Below are 19,103 nucleotides of genomic sequence, written 5' to 3'. Positions count from 1 at the left end.
AGTAACCTACTAAAATTGGTCAAAGTAAACTTTATTCTAGCTATCACCTTGACCTTTAAGATTATCAATTAGGTTTATAAACTGCCATTATTTGTCACCAAGTAGAATAAAATTCTTGTACTTGATAACCTTCCACACCAAAATACGTACCAGTATGTCTCAGAAGTTACTAAAATATATACAATTAACATTAATATTTAATTGCTTTCAATAAGCTGGAACATATAATGTTAAGTCTTTCAAGAAGAAAAATTGCTTTTATACATCTTGGTTTATAGATTTTGCAGGTTCCAAAAAACTAGTCCATATTAAGCCAGTCTTGAAGAACTAAGCTAAAGACAAATTTATAGACCCTGACAGCTGACAGCTTTATCTTACTATTAAGAGACAATAAAAATCCAACTCCAGCACTTCTTTTCTCATGCCTAAGCAGAGATGCGGTCATCGTTTTTCAAATTTTTTTGTCTGCTTAATATAAAAGCTGAATGACCTCCTTGTAAGCTGGATTTCAGTAGAAGTTCCACAGATTATGGGTATCATATTTATTGGGACATACTTTAATTAATATAAGATAATTCATATACTATGTCAAAGTGCATTATAAGATTTGCACTGCATCCCCACATTTTTCATCTTTTACAATATTTCAGTTGGACAGAGGAAGACTGGAATAGTTCAGAAAAGTCTAGCTTTTAAGATCCTGATAAAGTTCATAATGAGTCTTTTAAAACACACTTAAATAATCAGAAGTGTAATCACAAGGGACTATGTAAAAAGAATGAGTATTGCAAAAGCAGCTTTATAGTCAATGAAAGTACAGTATTTTGGATTGGTCACAATGCACATGAAATCAATCATGTAATTTACTTGTTGACCATGTGGCTACAGCTCCAAAAGTCACTGCTCCAAAAGCTGTACCTAGTAATCTTCCAAAATTGTTTTAAAATATAAAATAAAGTTCTTAAATCGTAGCAATAAACAAAAAGATACACTTAAACAATACTGCATTTTATCAAAAGACACATAAGAAACTTCAACTCTTATGTCTTTGACAATTATAAAAATCAATGTTCTAAGTTACGAACATATTTATAATGTAATTATTTGCATAACTGTACTAGTGCTAATGACAGCTGTAAGAGCCAAATAGATTTTTAAAAAAACACTGAAAACAAAAATATGTAACCCATTATTTACCTGTTGAAAATGTTCATTTATGCCTACATTTCAGCATTTACTCTACCACCACTAATCTAATCTTAAAAATCACATCCAAAGTATAAGGCAAAACCACCTATGAATTGGCATACTTGTTTATTTCTGAATTTGTGAAAATGTCCTTAATTTGTTGATGTAGCAAACAAACGTCAACTCTGGTTGCTATGCAAAAGAACAGGAGATAATCTGCTTTGCAATGAACTTTAAAGTTCAATTGCACACAGGCAACATGCTATATATGAAAAAATTACTAACTGAACTACAAGTATTAAATACTGAAAAAAGTTAACAGTTTATTATAATTTATTTTATTTAACAATCTAGGAAGTTCGCAGCCATCAGCAGTTCCAGTGCAATTTCAGGTGCAATTGGGAATTCAGGAATCTCTGTGGAGCTGTTAGTGTAGCGAACCTTGTAGGTAAAATACATGCATACTTTTGATAGCACATGTGAAGGGATCTCTCTAAAATTGACTTCATTAGTTTCATTCTCAGCAAACTGACCTGTAAAAGAAAGGAATATGTTTGTTACGGGCTGAACTGTGTTCTTCCTTCAGAATTTGTATTTAGAGATAGAGGTGTTTTTTTTTCTTTTTTTCTGTTCAGGAAGAATTTTAAAAATACAGAACATTTCAAATATTTGTATCATTCTTATGCAGGCGTCATGCTAAAATTCTGTGTACTAACACAATTTTAGTATATGTGCTGCCCAAGCAAGCATGGAGGTAGGGCCTTTAAAGAGGTAACTAAGGCAAGACGGGGTTATTAGTTTGGGCCCTAATCCAATGTGACTAGTAACCTTATAATAAGAGATTAGTCACAGACACACACACAGGGAAGGAAATGTGAAGACACAGGGAGAAGACAGCCATCTGTAAGGCAGGGAGGACTCAGAGGAAACCAACTCTGCCAAAACTTTTATCTCAACTTTCTTCCCTCCAGAATTGTGAGAAAATAAATTTGTTTTTAAATCACCCAGTTTATAGTACTTTGTTATGGCAGCCCTAGCAAACTTATCAGTGAAAAGAATAAACCCAACTAACATCAAATGAAATATCTAACACTGATTTTTGAACATTAACATAAAATCTTTATTAAGATTTGGGATTCATTAAGACTGAATTGAAAAATTCTATTTCTCTTTGTCCAAAAGTTTGGACACTTAAGTATCTTTTCCTAAGAATCCTGGTGGCATGAATAGTGAAGGGTGATAGGATGTAAGAAAGCTAAATCTTTCAGAAGATCCAACTTACAGAATCAAGTTTCTATGGCTCATCAGGTACCCTGTGCTATACTGAACTGCCATGTAAAAGTAAGTGAAATAGTATTAAAATATTTTCAAGGATGTAAATCTACTGTTTCCCTACTTAGTTTTTAAAAATATGATCATGTTAATGAGATCTCCTAAGCTATTTCCCTTTAATAACACTTCATAAACTCTGTTTAGTGATCTCTTAAAAAACTTCTTTAGCTATCCATAAGTTAAGCCATTTAGCCTTTATTAAAGGAATGAAATATCTTCTTAGCATTCTAGTACTAGTACTGTGCATTGAATATAAAAGGGAAGAAAATATACTTTCTGAGCCTGTATTTCAAAAGGTTTCTAATTGTCTAACAATAAAAAGGTGAGCAGGATGCAGCAAATGAGGTAAATCACAGCAGTGAGTTAACTTTGGCTTGCCAATAACTAACTCTTTCTTGAATATATGTATATTACCAATAGGTACTTACTAAGCCTTTGATGCCAAACATTGTTTTCTTTTCAGATGAAATTCAGACAGCATAAAATTTACCATTTTAAGTGTACAATTCATGTTGGGCAACCACCCACTCTATGTAGTTCCAAAACATTTCATCACCCCAAAATAAAACACCAGAAGTTTTAAGCAATTACTCCCCATTTCTCCAACCCCAAAGACTCTAGAAAACACCAGTTTACTTTTTCTATCTTTATGAAGAACTAATTCAAAGATTAGTTTTGGGCTGAAAGTTTGATGTTTTGAAGATACAACTCTTGTTTTTAAATTAAAAGAGATCAAGATTATGAAAAGCAAAAATCCTTTAATTTTTAATTAAAAATTTTCTGGCATTTGTGATTTTTTTCCCTAAAGTACATCCAAGCTCTATCTAGTATTAAAATCTAAAAGCAATTCAATCTAGGAGCAATGAGTACTGCTAACACCCAGACTGGGATCTCTAAATATCATTTTCCATTAAAAGAAAACAGGCTCTTTGGAAAAATGGATTGAGCCTGTCTTGTTATTATAGAAAGTAGTACAGCTATCCTTACAGAAAGTAGTAGAGCTATCCAAGATTATGGAGCCATGTCTAAAGGACACAGGAGCCAACCTGATGTGGCTCCTTCTAGTGTAAAAGGAGCAAATGGAACAATTTGAGCATCAGTAAGAAGGACTGCACCACAATAGAAAACATCAACTACAGAAAGTCACAAGTTGTTAATGATATGCAAAAAAACAAAAACAAACAACATGATACTCTTTACTACAGGAGGATGCTGGAGAACCAATTCATTACTCTAAAAAATTATTATGTAAAGGAAAAAAAAAATCAAGGATTTATCTTTTTCTTTCCTGTACAGAATGTTATTTCAGGGTAACCAAATAGTTCTTATTTATAGGAGAATTCTAACTAATACATGCAAAAGAAATTATTGAAGTAGAAAGTCACTGTTTTTTTAATTCCAAATAAGGTAAACCTCAGCAATAATCACAATGAATGCCAAAACCATGAAAATCTGACTGGGGAACTGCTCATGGACATATCAACATGATAACCTTGGTACCCACTAATCAATCTTGACATTGATAGAAGATGTGATACATAGGAATACAATAGTACCAACTAAGTCTTTTTGCCTAGAAAAATGAACAGGATTATAATCAAGCCTCTAGAATTCTGAGTTTCTAAGATGTTACTATTAAGTTTAATTCAGATGTGGACATTACACAAATAACCTGTTTCTCTGTAAAACTGATGGTCTGAAAAGAAAGGGAGGATGCATGTCAGGGCTTTGCTTAAAATACTCCTAAAAAAGAAAAAGAGATCATCGATAAGACAAGATTGGCAAAATGGTGGTAACTACTGGAGCTGGCTGATGGTACAGAGGTATTTTATGCTATTCCTTTTACTTCTGTATATGTTTTTAAATCTCCATAGTAAAAAAAAGGAATTGCAAGGGACCCCAAATAGCCAAAACAATCTTGGAAAGAAAAACAAAGTTGTAGGTCTCACACTTCCCAATTTGAAAACACTACACAAAGCTACCATAATCAAAATAGTGTAGTAATGGCATACGGGAAGTTATGTAAGATCAGTGGAATGTAAAAGAGAGCTTATAAATAAATCCACAATCTGTGGTTAACTGATTCTCAGCAAGAGTGCCAAGACCATTCGATGGGGGAAAGAATGGTCTGTTTAACAAATGGTACTGGGATGTCCATGTGCAAAAGAATGAAGCGAATTATTAACTCACACCATATTCAAAAATTAACTTAAAATCAAAGACCTAAATGTTAACAGCTAAAACCATAGAATTCTTAGAAGAAAACATACAGGTAAATCTTCATGACACTGGATTTGGCAATGGATTTTTAGACAGACCTCTAAAAAACACAAACAACAAAAGGGGAAATAGATAAATTGGACTTCATAAAAAAAAAAAAACCTGTGCATCCAAAGACACTTCAAGAAAAAGACAACCTACAGAACCAGAGAAAATATTTGCAAGTCATGTATCTGATAAAGGTCTAGTGCCCAGAATTTATAAAGAACTCTGGCAAGTCAACAACAAAAAGACCAATAACCTAATGAAAAAATACATGACAGACTTGAACAGACATTTATCCTAAGAGGATATAAAAAAGGTCAGTAAGCACATGAAGAGATGTTCAACGTCATTAGTCATTAGAGAAATGCTAATCAAAACCACAATAAGATACCACTTCACACCCATTCAGATGGCTAGAATAAAAAAAAATAGAGAACATCAGGTGCTAGTGAGGATGTGGAGAACATTCAGATAGCTGGTAAGAATGTAAAATGGTTCAGCCACTGTACAAACATTGGCATTTCCTCCAAACATGTTCCAGAAATTCCAACCCTCAAGAAAAATTTTTGAGGTAAAAAAAAAAAAAATTACCTCAAAGGAAAAAAAAAGTTAAGAATATATATCTGGAAGGCAGTAACTTCTACAGACGAATTTCATTATGTAACTAGGAGCATAAATCACCAATCAGGATTCTGTAGTGAAGAAGTTAACCACAGAAACTAATGTAGAGAAATGATCTTTCCTATTACCAAAATAATCAATTTGATCTTAACTGAAACGAGGGTAAAACTGGAAACAGGAAATGGCAGAAACCAATTTTTTCCAATCAACATATTCATGCAATAATGTTAGAACAGTTATTGTGTCTTTATTTTAAAGCTGTGATCATTGAATTCAACTTAAAAAACACACTCACCAAATACTAAAAGTGAAGGTATGTTAAGAGAAAATAAAGAAATATAACTACCTGGGCCACTCAACATGGCTTTTATTGTTCCCGATGTTAGTGCATGTTCTCTTTTTACAATAAATTCATGACCATCTGAAGATATCAACTTGACATACATGGCATCTGGGCCTTCACAGCCACCGTAAGTTTTTTCTTCTCCATCTAAAGTAAATAGTAAACTGATTTTTGAATCACAAGATTTATTAAAAATAAACAGGTTTTCCAAGGTTAGTATTTAAGTAACTCAGACCAAAAACATTTCAGGAGCTACTAGCCAGCAACATGTTGGTTTTTAACTCCTTGTTTTATTAATCTCTAAACATTTTCCAATGTCAGGATAAACTCTACAAAGGTGTTACTGTAGATGATTATTTTCAAGTACTTTTGAAAAATATTTCCTTTCAAGGAAAAATTAACAATTTTTTATGAACTACAGCAGCACACTGAAACTTGAAAACTAAAGCAAAATATTCAATAGCAAAACTTTAATTCTGAAATACTCATTTTAAAAATAAGATCACAGCATGTTTATGAATGTTTGCATGCCATGTGAGCTCAACTTCTGATAAGCCCCAAATTCTAAGTTAAGGCTTCCTTTACACAGCATTCTACTCTTGATCCATGAAAATAATGCTCAAAACATTTTGTTGCCCAGTTTAAATTACTGCATGACCGAAGTGATGAGCTGACCAAAGTAGAGGTGAGAAAATAGAGTGCATAGATGTTACTCTGCTACCAACTACCCCCACTGCTGCCATGCGGGCTTTAGCCACAGTATCTAGCTCCAAGTAACTTTTAGAGACAGTATGTATTTTTGTATATCCCTTTCAGATCTTTCCTCACATATATAACTTTCATAATTTTATGACAGAATATTAATTTTTATGGTTATCAATATCTGAAAGAAAGTATCTTAAGGCATATCCTAAAAAGTTAGGAAGCTCTATAAGTACAGAGGATGAAGCTGAAGTACTGTTCAACCACAAACATCCATTTACTCATTTATTTGTTAATGATCAGTTTAGAAATTCCTAAAATTAAGAATATCAAAATTACTAATGTACCGCTGCTGTCAAAAATGCTTGATCTGAATCTAATCAGGAGGAAACACTCGAGACAAATCTAAGCTTAAAAGTGTCATGAAAGACCTCACTTCTCACCCTCCTCCCCAATCTCCCACATAGGGAACTGTTTAAAAGGGATTAAGGAAAATAATTAAGGCAGTAAGTGATCCTTGTTTGGATTCATTCAGAATACAGATATAACTTAGAGATACTGAGGGTTCTGTTCTAGACCACCACAATAAAGCAGACATCACAATAAAGTGAATCAAATCAATTTTCAGGTTTCCCAGTGCATATAAAATTTGTTTTACACTCTTTTGTAATCTATTAAGTGTGCAGTAGCATTATGTCTAAAAAAAAAGTACATACCTTAATTAAAAAATACTTCGCTACTGAAAAATGCTAACAATCATTTGAGCTTTTACCGAGTCATTATCTTTTTGCTAGTGGAGGGTCTTGCCTCCATGTTGATGGCTGCTGAATGAATGACCAGGGTAGTGGTTTTGAAGGTTGGGTGGCTGTGGCAATCTCTTAAAATAAGACAATGAATGAGGTTTACTGCATCCTTTGTTACTGACTCTTCCTTTCATGAATGATTTCTCTATATCACGTGTTGCTGTTTTATAGCATTTTACCAACAGTAGGGTAGGACTCCTTTCAAAATTGGGAGTCAGTCCTCCCAAGCCCTGCCCATGCTTTATCAATTAAGTTTATATAATAGTCTAAATCTTTCACTGTTATTTCAACAATCATCACAGCATCTTCACCAGCAGTAGGTTCTATCTCAAGATACCATTTTTTTTTGCTCATCCAAAGCAACTCCTCATACATTCACGTTTTATCATGAGATTGCAGAAATTCAGTCAAATCTTCTGGCTTCATTTGTAATTCTAGTTCTATTTCCACCAAATCTGCAGTTCTACTGAAGTCTTGAACCTCCTCAAAGCCATTCATGAGGGTTGGAATCAACCTCTTCCCATCCCATTAATGTTGGCATTTTGACCTCTTCCCGTGAGTCATAAATGTTCTTAATGGCATACAGAATGATGAGTCCTTTCCAGTTTTCAGTTGACTCTGTCCAGATCTACCAAAGCAATCACTATTTACAGCTGCTATAGCTTATGAAATATATTAACTCATAAGATTTCAAAGTCAAAATTAATCCTTGATCTATGGGCTGCAGAATGGATGTTAAATTTTATCAGGCATGTAAACAACACTAATCTCATTGTAGAACTCCATCAGAACTCTTGAGTGGCCAGGTACATTGTCATTGAGTGGTAATATTTTGAAAGGAATCTTTTTTTTTAAACAGTCGTCCAAACAATGGGCTTCAAATATTTAGTGAATCATGTTGTAAACAGGTGTTGTCACCCAGTCTTTCTTGCTCCATTTACTATACAGGGCACAGGCAGAGTAGATTTGGCATCATTTTTAAGGGTCCTATAATTTTTAGAGTGGCAAATGAGCATTGGCTTCAACTTGAAGTCACCAGCTGCATTAGCTCCTAACAGGAGAGTCAGCTTGTCCTTTGAAGCTTTGAAGCTAGGCATTGCCTTCTCTTTTATAGCTAGAAGTCCTAGATGGCATCTTTTCCCAATAAAAGCCTATTTCATCCTTATTGAAAATCTGTTTTCAATGTTGTAGCCACCTCAACTAGTTATCCTAGCTGGATCTTCTGGTTAACTTGCTGTAGTTTCTCCATCAGCACTTGCTGCTTCACTTTGAGCTTTCATGTTATGGAGATGGCTTCCTTACTTAAACCTCATGAACCAACCTCTGCAAGCTTCAAACTTTTCTTCAGTAGCTTCCTTACCTCATTAGAATTGAAGAGAGTTGGGGCCTCACTCTGGATTAGGCTTTGGATGACAGGAATGTTATGGCTCATTTCATCTATCCAGGCCACTAAAACTCTCCATATCAGCAACAGGCTGTTTTGCTTTCTTATCTTTCATGTGTTCACTGGAGGAACACTTTTAATTTCCTTCAAGAACTTTTCCTTTGCATTCACAACTTGACTGTTTGGCACAAGAGACCTAGCTTCGCCTGTCTTGGCTTTTGACATGCCTTCCTCACTAAGCTTAATCATTTCTAGCTTTTAACTCAAAGTGAGAAATGTGCAACTCTTCCTTTTACTTGAACACTTAAAAGCCATTGTATTCTTATTAACTGGCCTAATTTCCATACTATTGTGCCTCAGGGAATAGGGGAATTCATGGAGAGGGAGAAAGATGGGAATAGTTGGTGGGTGGAGCAGTCAGACCACACCCAATATTTCTTAAGTTCACTGTCTTATGTGTACACATGATTCAGGTGCCCCAAAACAATTATAATAGTAACATCAAAGATCACTGATCACTATAATATAGTAATAATGAAAATGTTTGAAATATCGCAAAAATTATCAAAATGTGACATAGAGACATGAAATGAGCAAATTTTGTTGGAAAAATGGCACCCGCCAATAGACAAGCTCTACGCGGGGTTACCACAAACCTTCAATTTGTAAAAAGCACAGTACCTGCAAAGCACAATAAAGCAAAGAAGAATAAAACAAGGTATGCCTGTAATAAACCCACTGTAAAGAATACTACTGAAACAACTGGGAAATTTAGAACATGGTCTGAATTAGGAGATGCATGCTCAAGTATTTAGGTGTCAAGTGTTCTATATACAACTAAGTAAGTGGTATAGGAAAAAAGTGTGTGTGTATAAACATACACACCTACACACAGGGAAGGCTAATATGGCAATACATTAATTGGTGAAGGACATATAGTGTATTGTTCTTGCAATTTTTCATAATAAAAAGCAAGGGGACTCATAAAGAAGCAAGTAACTTCTAATTTAGGCTATTCAAGCATACAGATATTTGGCAGCTTTTGCCACTTTCTGAGAAAAATTCAAAATCAATTATTAAATTATACTTCTAGTATTTTTTTGCAACCTAAACCATTTTATATATCTGCTGGGAATGTTTCTGATTTCTTAAGGTACAATTACTCACCAATCAAGAATTACACTCAACACAATAATAGTATCTGTTTTTCAGAAATATATAGTAAACATAAGCTGTTGATTTAAACAAAGAATTTCAGTCTACTCTGACCATCTTCTTACTTGTATTCAAAGGCCAATCTGAGAAGAAAAACCAGCTTCTAATAGTTGGAATACCAAACCACTTTTATATAACTTACCCATTATGTTCGTAACAAAATTCTACTTCGCTTCCACAGGAACTTTAGTAGTTTCCTGAAAATATAACAATGCTATATTAATGTTGGAATAACATGTTTTCACTCATTATTTAATATGTCCTGGGTGTTACAAGTTTAAGGACTCTTTTTGCTATGTAAGTTTCCCAGCCTCCACAATAGGAACAGTATCAAGTTTCTGAACATCTGAAAAAAGATGATCACCTCTAGGACAGTAAAGTCTAAATCCGTATTTGTTTTTTTGTTTTTCCTTTAAGTTTTAACTATTCCGACAAGTTAAAAAATACAGTTGTTCCTTAGGAGCTGAACTGAACTTAAAGGAGATCATTGGCCTTCATCATCTTTACAAACTGTATCTAATGGACACTGGTAGACACTAAAGCAAGTATTTGCTGAATGAATGACAACAGGATAAATTCAAGGACATTAAACAGCTTTCATGAAAATGAAAAAGGTAAGGTTTGCCCTCTTATGGAAATGTGCACATCTACATTTTACTGTTGCATCCTTTCTGCAATAGGTTACCAAAGTTCTGAACTATAACAAAGTGGTAAAAAATGCTAATTTTCTAAGAAATCTTCAATTTTACAAAACAGTATGATTGCTAAAGGGACTCATGTTTTCAGTAATTTGTACTTTCACTGCATTTCCTCAAAGGAGGATTTTACTTAGACCAGTATTATTTTTTATGTCATTATTATGAAAACTGCATATCCTAATTATCCTCTTCTCTAAGAAATTCCTGACAAGTATTTTAATTCTAGCCTTAAGGGAAGGGGCAAGAAAATGAACCATAATATTTTAGAGCAAGAAAGAAACTTGGAGATAACCTATATAATCCCTCACCTTTAAAAATGATGTCATTCATGTATAGAGAGTGGATGACTTGTTTTAGGTAATGCGAGAGGAAGAAAAATAAAATCCATTTGTTTGTCTAGAATGCTTGTTAAATATGGAGGGAGGTATTTAAAGTAAATGTCTTTTTTTTTATAGTGAGATATTTTTATAGTGAGATAAAGGCAGCAGGGGCAATGTAACATTATCAACAATTTGATGGCCTAATAAGAAGTAAACAAACATTGAACTAAATGCTTTAGATACATTATCTTATTTTAAAATAAGACTCTCACAGAGGAACTATTCCTCCTGATTTAGTGATGAAGAAAAATGCAGAGGCTGCTACTTGCTCAAAGCTTCCACAGATTAAGTGGCAGAGAGAGCATGAGGCTTTAAATCTAAGTCCACACTCCCTTCTGTTATCCCATACCATAGTAAAAAATTCTGGCTCCTATTAAAACTTTTCCACCACTGCTGGGAGCTGCTGATAAAAATCATTAGATAGGTCTAAAATTTAAAAGCAGTACTATGCTATCATATGATAATAGTAAGCAATTAAAAAATTTATCAGTCATTATTTTCTTCTCTTCATACTGCTTTGTAATCATTCTTCTAATGAACAAAAAAAAGAAAAAAATGCTGGAAAAGCAAGAACAAGAATTTCAAGTGCCAACTTTTCTATCTCAAAAATCTCCAGAGTAAAACATCCAGGATGTTTAGTTAATCAGCAGTAGCTAAGCAACCATGTAAAGTCACATCACAGAAGCCCTCTGGGTAGCAACAGTTTCTTTACAGACTTCTTAATATAAGCCAGTTCCACCATTTATACAACAGAATTAAAGTGGGCAGTGGGTGGTGGGGGACTCCTCATCAGTAACAAAGAAAGAGTATATCAGCACTAATAGTTAACAGTAAATCCTAATTCTTAGGTAGAAGTTAAAATACTTGAAATATGATTAAACTGGGACTTAACCCACAAATTACCTATAAAAATCGAAGTTTAGGGTTACAAAAATCTCTGTGAACATTTGAACATCTATTCCGTAACTGAGCTGAGTAAAATCAAGAGGTTGAGTAGTTCACTAGGCAGAAGACAGAGGATGAACAAATGTCTGAGATGTCACTATGCTTTTATAGTGTTATATATAAACATTACTTTTATTCTTTTTAAGTTTTGGAAACAAACAAATTCTAGGTGAGCCTGGTGCCTACACTAAAATCTGTTTTGAGTTTAGTATCATTGAACATTGAAGATCTTTGAATAGCCCATCCCTTTTCTGATTTGAACATAGTAAATGTCCTTTAGTGTGTATGAATATAGTATATGACTTGAATAAAGTATATAAACCTTATCATAAATTACTACATTGGTTTCTAGACTATATTGTTCCATCAGTCTATTTATACCTGACCAACATTGCCACGATTTTAATTTCAACAGTGTGGCACACATGTTTTTAATAAATGGTTGGACAAGTCTCCATTTTGTTATTACACATCTCATGTTAGGTCTTCTTTTGGGTACTTTATAGTTTTTATTATGAATGGGATCTGTTTTCTTATTATACTTACTGAAAGGTGATTGCTGGGGTTTTAAAGAAAAGCCTTTAAATTTGGTAAGTTGATCTTGTATCCCATGATCTTTGTAGAGCTCTCAAATTAGTTCTAATGGTTTTTCTGCTGATTGCTTGGATTACTAGATAGCGACAGCTGCAAATCTATTCTTTGTATCTTTCTTTTTACTATGGAAAAATAGTAAGGTTAGATGTCTAACTGACATCACTCACAAAAATACACTACAGATTAAAGAAGCAAATGTAAAAAAATCCCCACAACTCTGGAAAAATTGCATAAGAAAAATAGAAATAGCTCATAGGCCAGTATAAAAATCCTTGATCCCAATGGTAATGAGGAAAATGCAAATTAAAATATTAAAATGCGCTAAGAATCAAGTGTTAGAGGAAAGGGGAAAGGTGATGCTAATAAGCAGCACAACTGCTTGGAAAGCATTAGGAGATTGAAGCGGGCAGCAACTCTCCTTGGCATCTGTTTTAGTGAAACAACAGCAACCAACAGAATATTTACTATAATATGGTATAAATGAAAAACTGAAAATTTTTTTGAAATGAGCTAAGTAGAAAAGTACAGCTGTACTTATGAAATATTGTGTGGCAGTGAAAAGGAGTAAGTTAAATCTATACATATAATGGAATGGAAATATTACCAATTTAAAGTTAATTTTTTACAAAGCAGGTAAGAATAACAGGTAGTTAGATGCCATTTATGTAAAACAATGTATTCGCCTACTGATCTCATGTTTTTGCAGTTAAATAAAATGTATAAAAATACATGTTTGAAAGTGTAAAACCTAGAAAGCTTTGATTTAAAACTGATTTTTAAAAAGAAACAAATGTGTAGAACCAAGCAGCTCATGAAGGGAATAGTGGTCTGTTAGCCTGATTATTAGTTCTTAATTATATGTATGAATATGATTAATTTGGCAAAGTAATTACATTAGCCAAAATTATCTAATGCTCAGTCTTATTAGAAGAAGCAAGAAGAGAGGCTTTGGCCACATAACACAAATTGACAGAAATTAGGATATAATTCCAAAAACACATCAAAACATTCTGCCTAGAATGTGCTTACAGTGTCACTGAATTTATATCTCTCAGTGCAACTTAAATTCTCATTCTGGCCTAGTCAACTTAAAACAATGTTCTTACGTTTAACTCTTGTGTAGGCAATCTAATACTTTTGACAAATAGCACGCATTCCCCATTTTTCTCCTCCATTTTGGAACTTATAGTTTTCTCCAGTATTAGACACAAACGCTTATCTTGTAAGCATGTCTTTTTAGATGTATTTTCTCTCCCTAACTAGGTGTTAAGTTTCCACAAGACATTAAAGTTCTTTCTCTTTATGACCCACTTATTCAGCACAATGGTAATTACGTGGTAATGTTAACAAAGTGAAGCGCCATACAATAATCTGCCACATAGGTAGTATTATCCTGAGCTTTCTAACATAATAAAATTATTCAATGGCACAATGTTTTTGACCAAGATTTATTCTTTTCATGTTTTTCCTTCATGTTGGTACTTAATAAACTTGGAACTTCTAGATAACCACACAATTGTTCTTTCTAGGAAACATCTATTTTAGTTTATTGAAGTATTTTGGGTTATACTGAGTGGAAGGAGTGACTAAGGAAGAAAATGGTATTCTATCTTCAAAACAGAACTTAGTCAATATGAATTCTAATTTTTAAGGCAATTTTTATTTTAAAGACTTCAAGGATATAGCCAAGTTTTGTGAAATTGTGATAACCAAAACATCAGTCCCACAATTTTACACCCATTACCATAAGTTGTAATGCAAGTGTATGAAACATGTATTTCTGGAATTTTGCTTCCTAGAATTTAGTAATCTGAAAATGTTAAGTATCTGGTAATATCCTCAATTCTCCTAGGGTTGAGCTTGCTCTCAAAACATCCCTAGGCTTCAGAACATGTTTAGCTCACAGCAGCAGTCTACAGTAGGTCAAAGAGGGAATTTCTTTGCTTTTGCTCAGTCTATTAGGTAGGTCATTGAAAGTAAAAGCACCGACCTCAATTTTCAATCTATTTTTGATGGCTAGCAATTAGTTGTTGCCTTAAATGATCAAGTTTTTACTACTAAAATAATGACTCACCTAATAATACCTAGTAATTCAGCTGTATTATAATATTTCATCAATAGGGCCTTGGTTTCTTATAATATGCGCTCACACCTGCCAGTACTATGATCTGCTTGTCATGATGAACTGTGGGGCTTTAGGAAATATGATTAGAAAAATTATGATACTTAAGAACTCTGTTTTAGACTGGTCACAAATAATCAGAAATACTACAGGGTGGTGTGGACTACAAGAAATTATCAGCATTAACGATTCTACATGGTTCCCAGATACACTGTGAATGATGGTTCATGTGAATGATGAGTTAGTTATGTATGTTTTAGTAAGCAGTTTCATATGAAATTATAAATGGCAAAAAATGATAAACACAACTTTTCTAAATCTTTACACAGGAAAAGTGATTCAAAACATATACCTAGAAAGGCAAATCCCTTCAATAAATTAAGCTGGAAAAACTGGTTATCTATATGGACACAAGAGCCTCATGTTCAGAGTTAATTTCAAAGGTAAAATAATAAAGCTACTAGAAGAAAACACACAATTTGTTCATGACCATCAGTGAAGGCAAAGATTTCTCAGAGAAGATACAGAAAGAACATGTCATAATAGAAAAATATTGGTTAAGTTGGATTTCATCAAAATAAAAACTTCCGCTCATCAAAAAACTTGTGAAGAAAATGAAAAGGCAAGCCAGAAACTGGGAGAAATTATTCACAACACGTATCTGACAAAGGATTTGTATCCATAATAATTAAAAACTTCTGGAAATCAGTAACAAAAAACAACCTAGTTAAAAACTGGGCAGAAGACTTGAACAGATACTTCACATTCAAAAGTGCTAAAATTAAAAAGTGTCAAAAGTAAGTGTCTGAGAGGATGTGGAACAAATGAACTCCCATATATTGCTGATGCGAATGTAAAGTGGCAATCATTTTGGAAAGCTGTTTACAGTTTCTTTAAAAAGTTAAACATACTTCTATCTTATGACCTAGTAATTCCATTCGTAGGTATTATTCCCAGACATAATTTGTCCACAAAACTCTTTTACAAAAATGTTCACAGCAACTTTATTCATAAACAGGAAACTACCCATATGATGCATAAGTTGTGATATATTCATACAGAAGAACACTATTCACAACAGAAAGGGACACGCTACTGATATACAAGATATGGATGAATATCAAAAACAGTGGAAAAACAAACAAAAAAGAACATTCTGTATCATTCCATTTATATGAAATTCTAGAATAGGCAAAACAAACTTACAATGATAGATCGGTGGTTGTTTCTGGATGAGGAATGATTAGAAAGGAGCATGAGGCAACTTTCTAAAGTGATAAAAATGTTGACTCTTGATAACCATTTGTGAAAACTAAATGGAACACTAAGCATTACATGAAACGTTAATTATATCTCAATTTTTTAAAAGTAAGGCTAAAGTATGATTTTTAAAAATCTCTGATGGTTTTCCTTAAATTAAGATATCGTTCACTTGAATGATATGGTTTTCCACCTCATTAACCTTTCAAAAGACACTTATGTTGGTAAGAAAACTAACCCAAATTCTGGATGGTAAGAGAAGGGAATATAGGAGTTTAGCAGTCCCAAAGGAAGTAAATCTGGGATTAGGAATTTGTTAAGTGACTGGCCATAAAAGGAAAGTAGCTTTTGATCTGGGTTTCTCAATGGATGGAGGTGTTTTTACCTGGTTGAACTCCAAGGAAGGGGCGATCCAGGAAAAGCAAACAGTATGAGCCCAGTTGCCGGGGTGGTGGTGGGGTAGGGGTATACAAAAAGTGCCTCAGTGTCATTGGAAGTCCACATACGAATTTCTACTTTCTGAATTTCTCAGGCCCAGACAGGTTACATGATAAGGCTTCTGTCTTCATGTCCCAAATAAGGAACTGGGCTAAACTGTGTCTTAAAGTCCCTTCCAGTTCTACCATTTCATGACTAAACCCATCTGAAATTCATCCTCTCTCTACAACAAATGCCTCTGATTCCCAATTTCCCATCTTTACTAAGCAGTCATTTCCACACAACACAGGATTTAAGGGCTCCAGGGCACTGCATTCCCAGAGTCCGTCTGCCTTACCTCTGTAAACTACCTAATCTCCCTCCTAGACAATGATTACCAAACTCCTTTGTTTGGATTTAAAAAGTATAAGCAAATACTCCCACTGTATAGTGTATATATTATTATACAGTCAATATTATAAAATGATTTTTAAAAACCTTTGAATGAGGGCTAACAATAAATGTCAAACACAAATACAAAAAAAATTCTGACCTTGGTTAAGAGGTCACCAGGACTGTCACCTTGCATGTTTCATAGTCCTTATGCCCACTCTGTCCTCTTTAATGTAGCTACTCACCCAAATCCCAGCCTTGGCCAAACCAATTCTCTGCCTAACTCAGGCCTCTACCAAAGAGCTGGATGTGGCTGGAGAAAAGATACAACGATTTTGACTGGTCTCAGCTTTAAATTCAGGACCACACACTTTAAATAGGTACCTGGCAGTTATGGTGCTCTTTCTAGTACACTGGCTTTCCTACTCTGAGAAAATGATAGCTTCTCCTAAACCTCTAACACCTCTCTCCTTCTTGCCCTAATAACCACTTATTTCATCAAGAAATTGGAAACAAATCACGTCAATTGCCTTGTCTTTCCACCTTCATTCCCCCCTGCATCTATATGCCATATACTTTGTCCTGTTTCAAAAGCTGAATAAAAACCGGCTTTCCTATCCAAGGTCAACCTTTGCACTTAAGCAAGCACATTTGTCCAAGGATTCTGTCTTGCCATTATTCCTATCAACTCATCAAAATGCTGTAACATCATCACTACCATCAAAATTAGACACACCATCCTAGTCACTCTTAGTCAACTCTAATCTTAATATAATTTCTTCACATTTATCACCACCTGAAACTATATTTGCTTATTATATATATGTGTGTGTGTGTGTGTGTGTGTGTGTGTGCACACACACACACTCTATTATCTCCTCTCTTTTCTCAAGCTCCGTGAGGGCAGGCCTCTTACAGTGCCTGGTATATAGCAATGCTCAATTAACATTTCTTGAGTGAATGGTAGTTTTCTTAATTACCAAGGCTTGAAATTTCAGGCCTCACTGGATGGGCTTTTTCTGATCTTATTTAACAATGGAACAACACACATTTAAGACAGGTTAGCTAAAATGCATTGACATGTATCGGTATAAATGCAAAGACTTTCCAGACTTATTTTTCAGTAATGAAAAATCTACCAAAAAACTCCGAACAAGCACTTTATAAGATATATATTATTTCAGAACTTGATAGGAGGCTGATTTTAACTTCTGACTACAAACTACTGCCTAATTATATTACATAATTATCATAAAGTAATGAAACTGGCATCCTCCATTTGAAGTAAATTGAAGTAAATATACATATATTTCGGAATAGTAGTTATTAAATCTCATACTTAAGAAAAAAGAATACTAATTTAAAAATTAAATAGGAACCCAGTATCACTGACAATAAACAATATTCACGATTACAGAGACATTGCTGTTTTCTAGCAATTTTATCTCCAGAGTAAGTGAATCCGTGTGAACTGTAATGTTTCAACATCATGAATTATATAATTATAATGTAAACGAGTTCAGAGATGTATTTTAGTTCCCTAGACAAAAGGAAACAGCTATTGGGGATCAAAAGACAAATGTGGCAGTTTGAATACGAGGTTTTAAAACTCTAAGGCATTTCAGTTGTTTTCTACACTGAAGGTGATGCAGAATAGAAATGCTCACACTAATGACACAAACTCCACAGCTGTATGTTACTAAAGAGGTTTTAGTTCCATAAAATAAACTTAATGGCCACTGTACTTGACACTAGGTACCTCCTTTCAGACAAAACTGGGAGGTGGATGCACGACAGCCCCAAACTACCAAGTCAGACAGAGATCGCCCAACAAGTTGCCCACAAGGTAAACCTGTCGGGGTCCCGGAGTTGGAAAGAGAGAGGACCCTCTCCCGTGACTGCGGACTGACTCTAAGAAAAGAACGAATGGGCGTGCACAGTGGGAAAGCAAAAAAGAAAAGCGACAGGCGGCCACGCTCCTAACTCCAACCTCGCCGCGCTTGGTCCAAAGCAATACCAGGCCGCCGCCCCTCCTTCCATCCTTTCCTAAGCCCACCGAGCAGCGCCGGAAAAGGTCCCGCCGCCCTCTTCTCCCCTCCCCCAAGCCAGGAGTAGTGGAGGCCAGGAGAGGTTAAGGGCTTCCGTTCCTTCCCCGCCCAAATGGAAAAGGGTGGGAAGTGGGAGTGAGTGTGCGCCCAGTGCGAGCATTTCTTGTCCTCCTCGAGGACCCTGAGCTCCGTTCCCATCCCAGTCCAAGACTCACTCGTCCGTCCCGTAGCCACCGCGCCAGGTCCCCGCGCACCGCCACAGCCCCTAACGCCCCCCCACCCCCAGAAGCCTGCCGCCGTGGGTTCCGGGGCAGTTGGAAGAATCACTTCCGGCGGGTCACGGACGCTTTCTGCGACGCGCGGGAGATTCGTACCTGGTGAAGTGAGGGCGCG

The 19,103-nt window shown here is 34.9% G+C and overlaps 1 protein-coding gene and 1 pseudogene across 2 annotated transcripts; both read right to left on the bottom strand.

Moving 5' to 3' along the window:
* Positions 1-1,299: 1,299 nt before the first annotated feature.
* ELOC (elongin C) lies at positions 1,300-19,103 on the bottom strand. 2 transcript variants are annotated; one of them, XM_057497963.1, is made up of 4 exons: positions 19,085-19,103; positions 9,996-10,050; positions 5,753-5,896; positions 1,300-1,721 (listed from the first exon to the last, which is right to left on the bottom strand). In XM_057497963.1, the coding sequence occupies exons 2-4, from the start codon at positions 9,997-9,999 to the stop codon at positions 1,531-1,533; spliced, it is 339 nt and encodes a 112-aa protein (XP_057353946.1). In that variant the 5' UTR covers positions 10,000-10,050; positions 19,085-19,103; the 3' UTR covers positions 1,300-1,530. The 2 variants fall into 2 exon arrangements, with proteins under 2 accessions (XP_057353946.1, XP_036743421.1); XM_036887526.2 differs by lacking the exon at positions 19,085-19,103 and adding an exon at positions 18,926-19,026.
* On the bottom strand, positions 1,834-1,934 carry LOC118913493 (U6 spliceosomal RNA; annotated as a pseudogene).

Source organism: Manis pentadactyla, chromosome 3 (assembly GCF_030020395.1).
Source record: "Manis pentadactyla isolate mManPen7 chromosome 3, mManPen7.hap1, whole genome shotgun sequence".
NCBI lineage: Eukaryota > Metazoa > Chordata > Mammalia > Pholidota > Manidae > Manis > Manis pentadactyla.
Note: the sequence above shows the minus strand (reverse complement) of the source record. Positions and strands in the feature narration are given on the sequence as shown.

Coding starts and splice junctions, on each gene's coding strand:
- ELOC (XM_057497963.1), bottom strand. Junction 1,722..5,752: donor AGCCATGTTGAGTGGCCCAG/GTAGTTATATTT, acceptor TTTCTTTTACAG/GTCAGTTTGCTGAGAATGAA.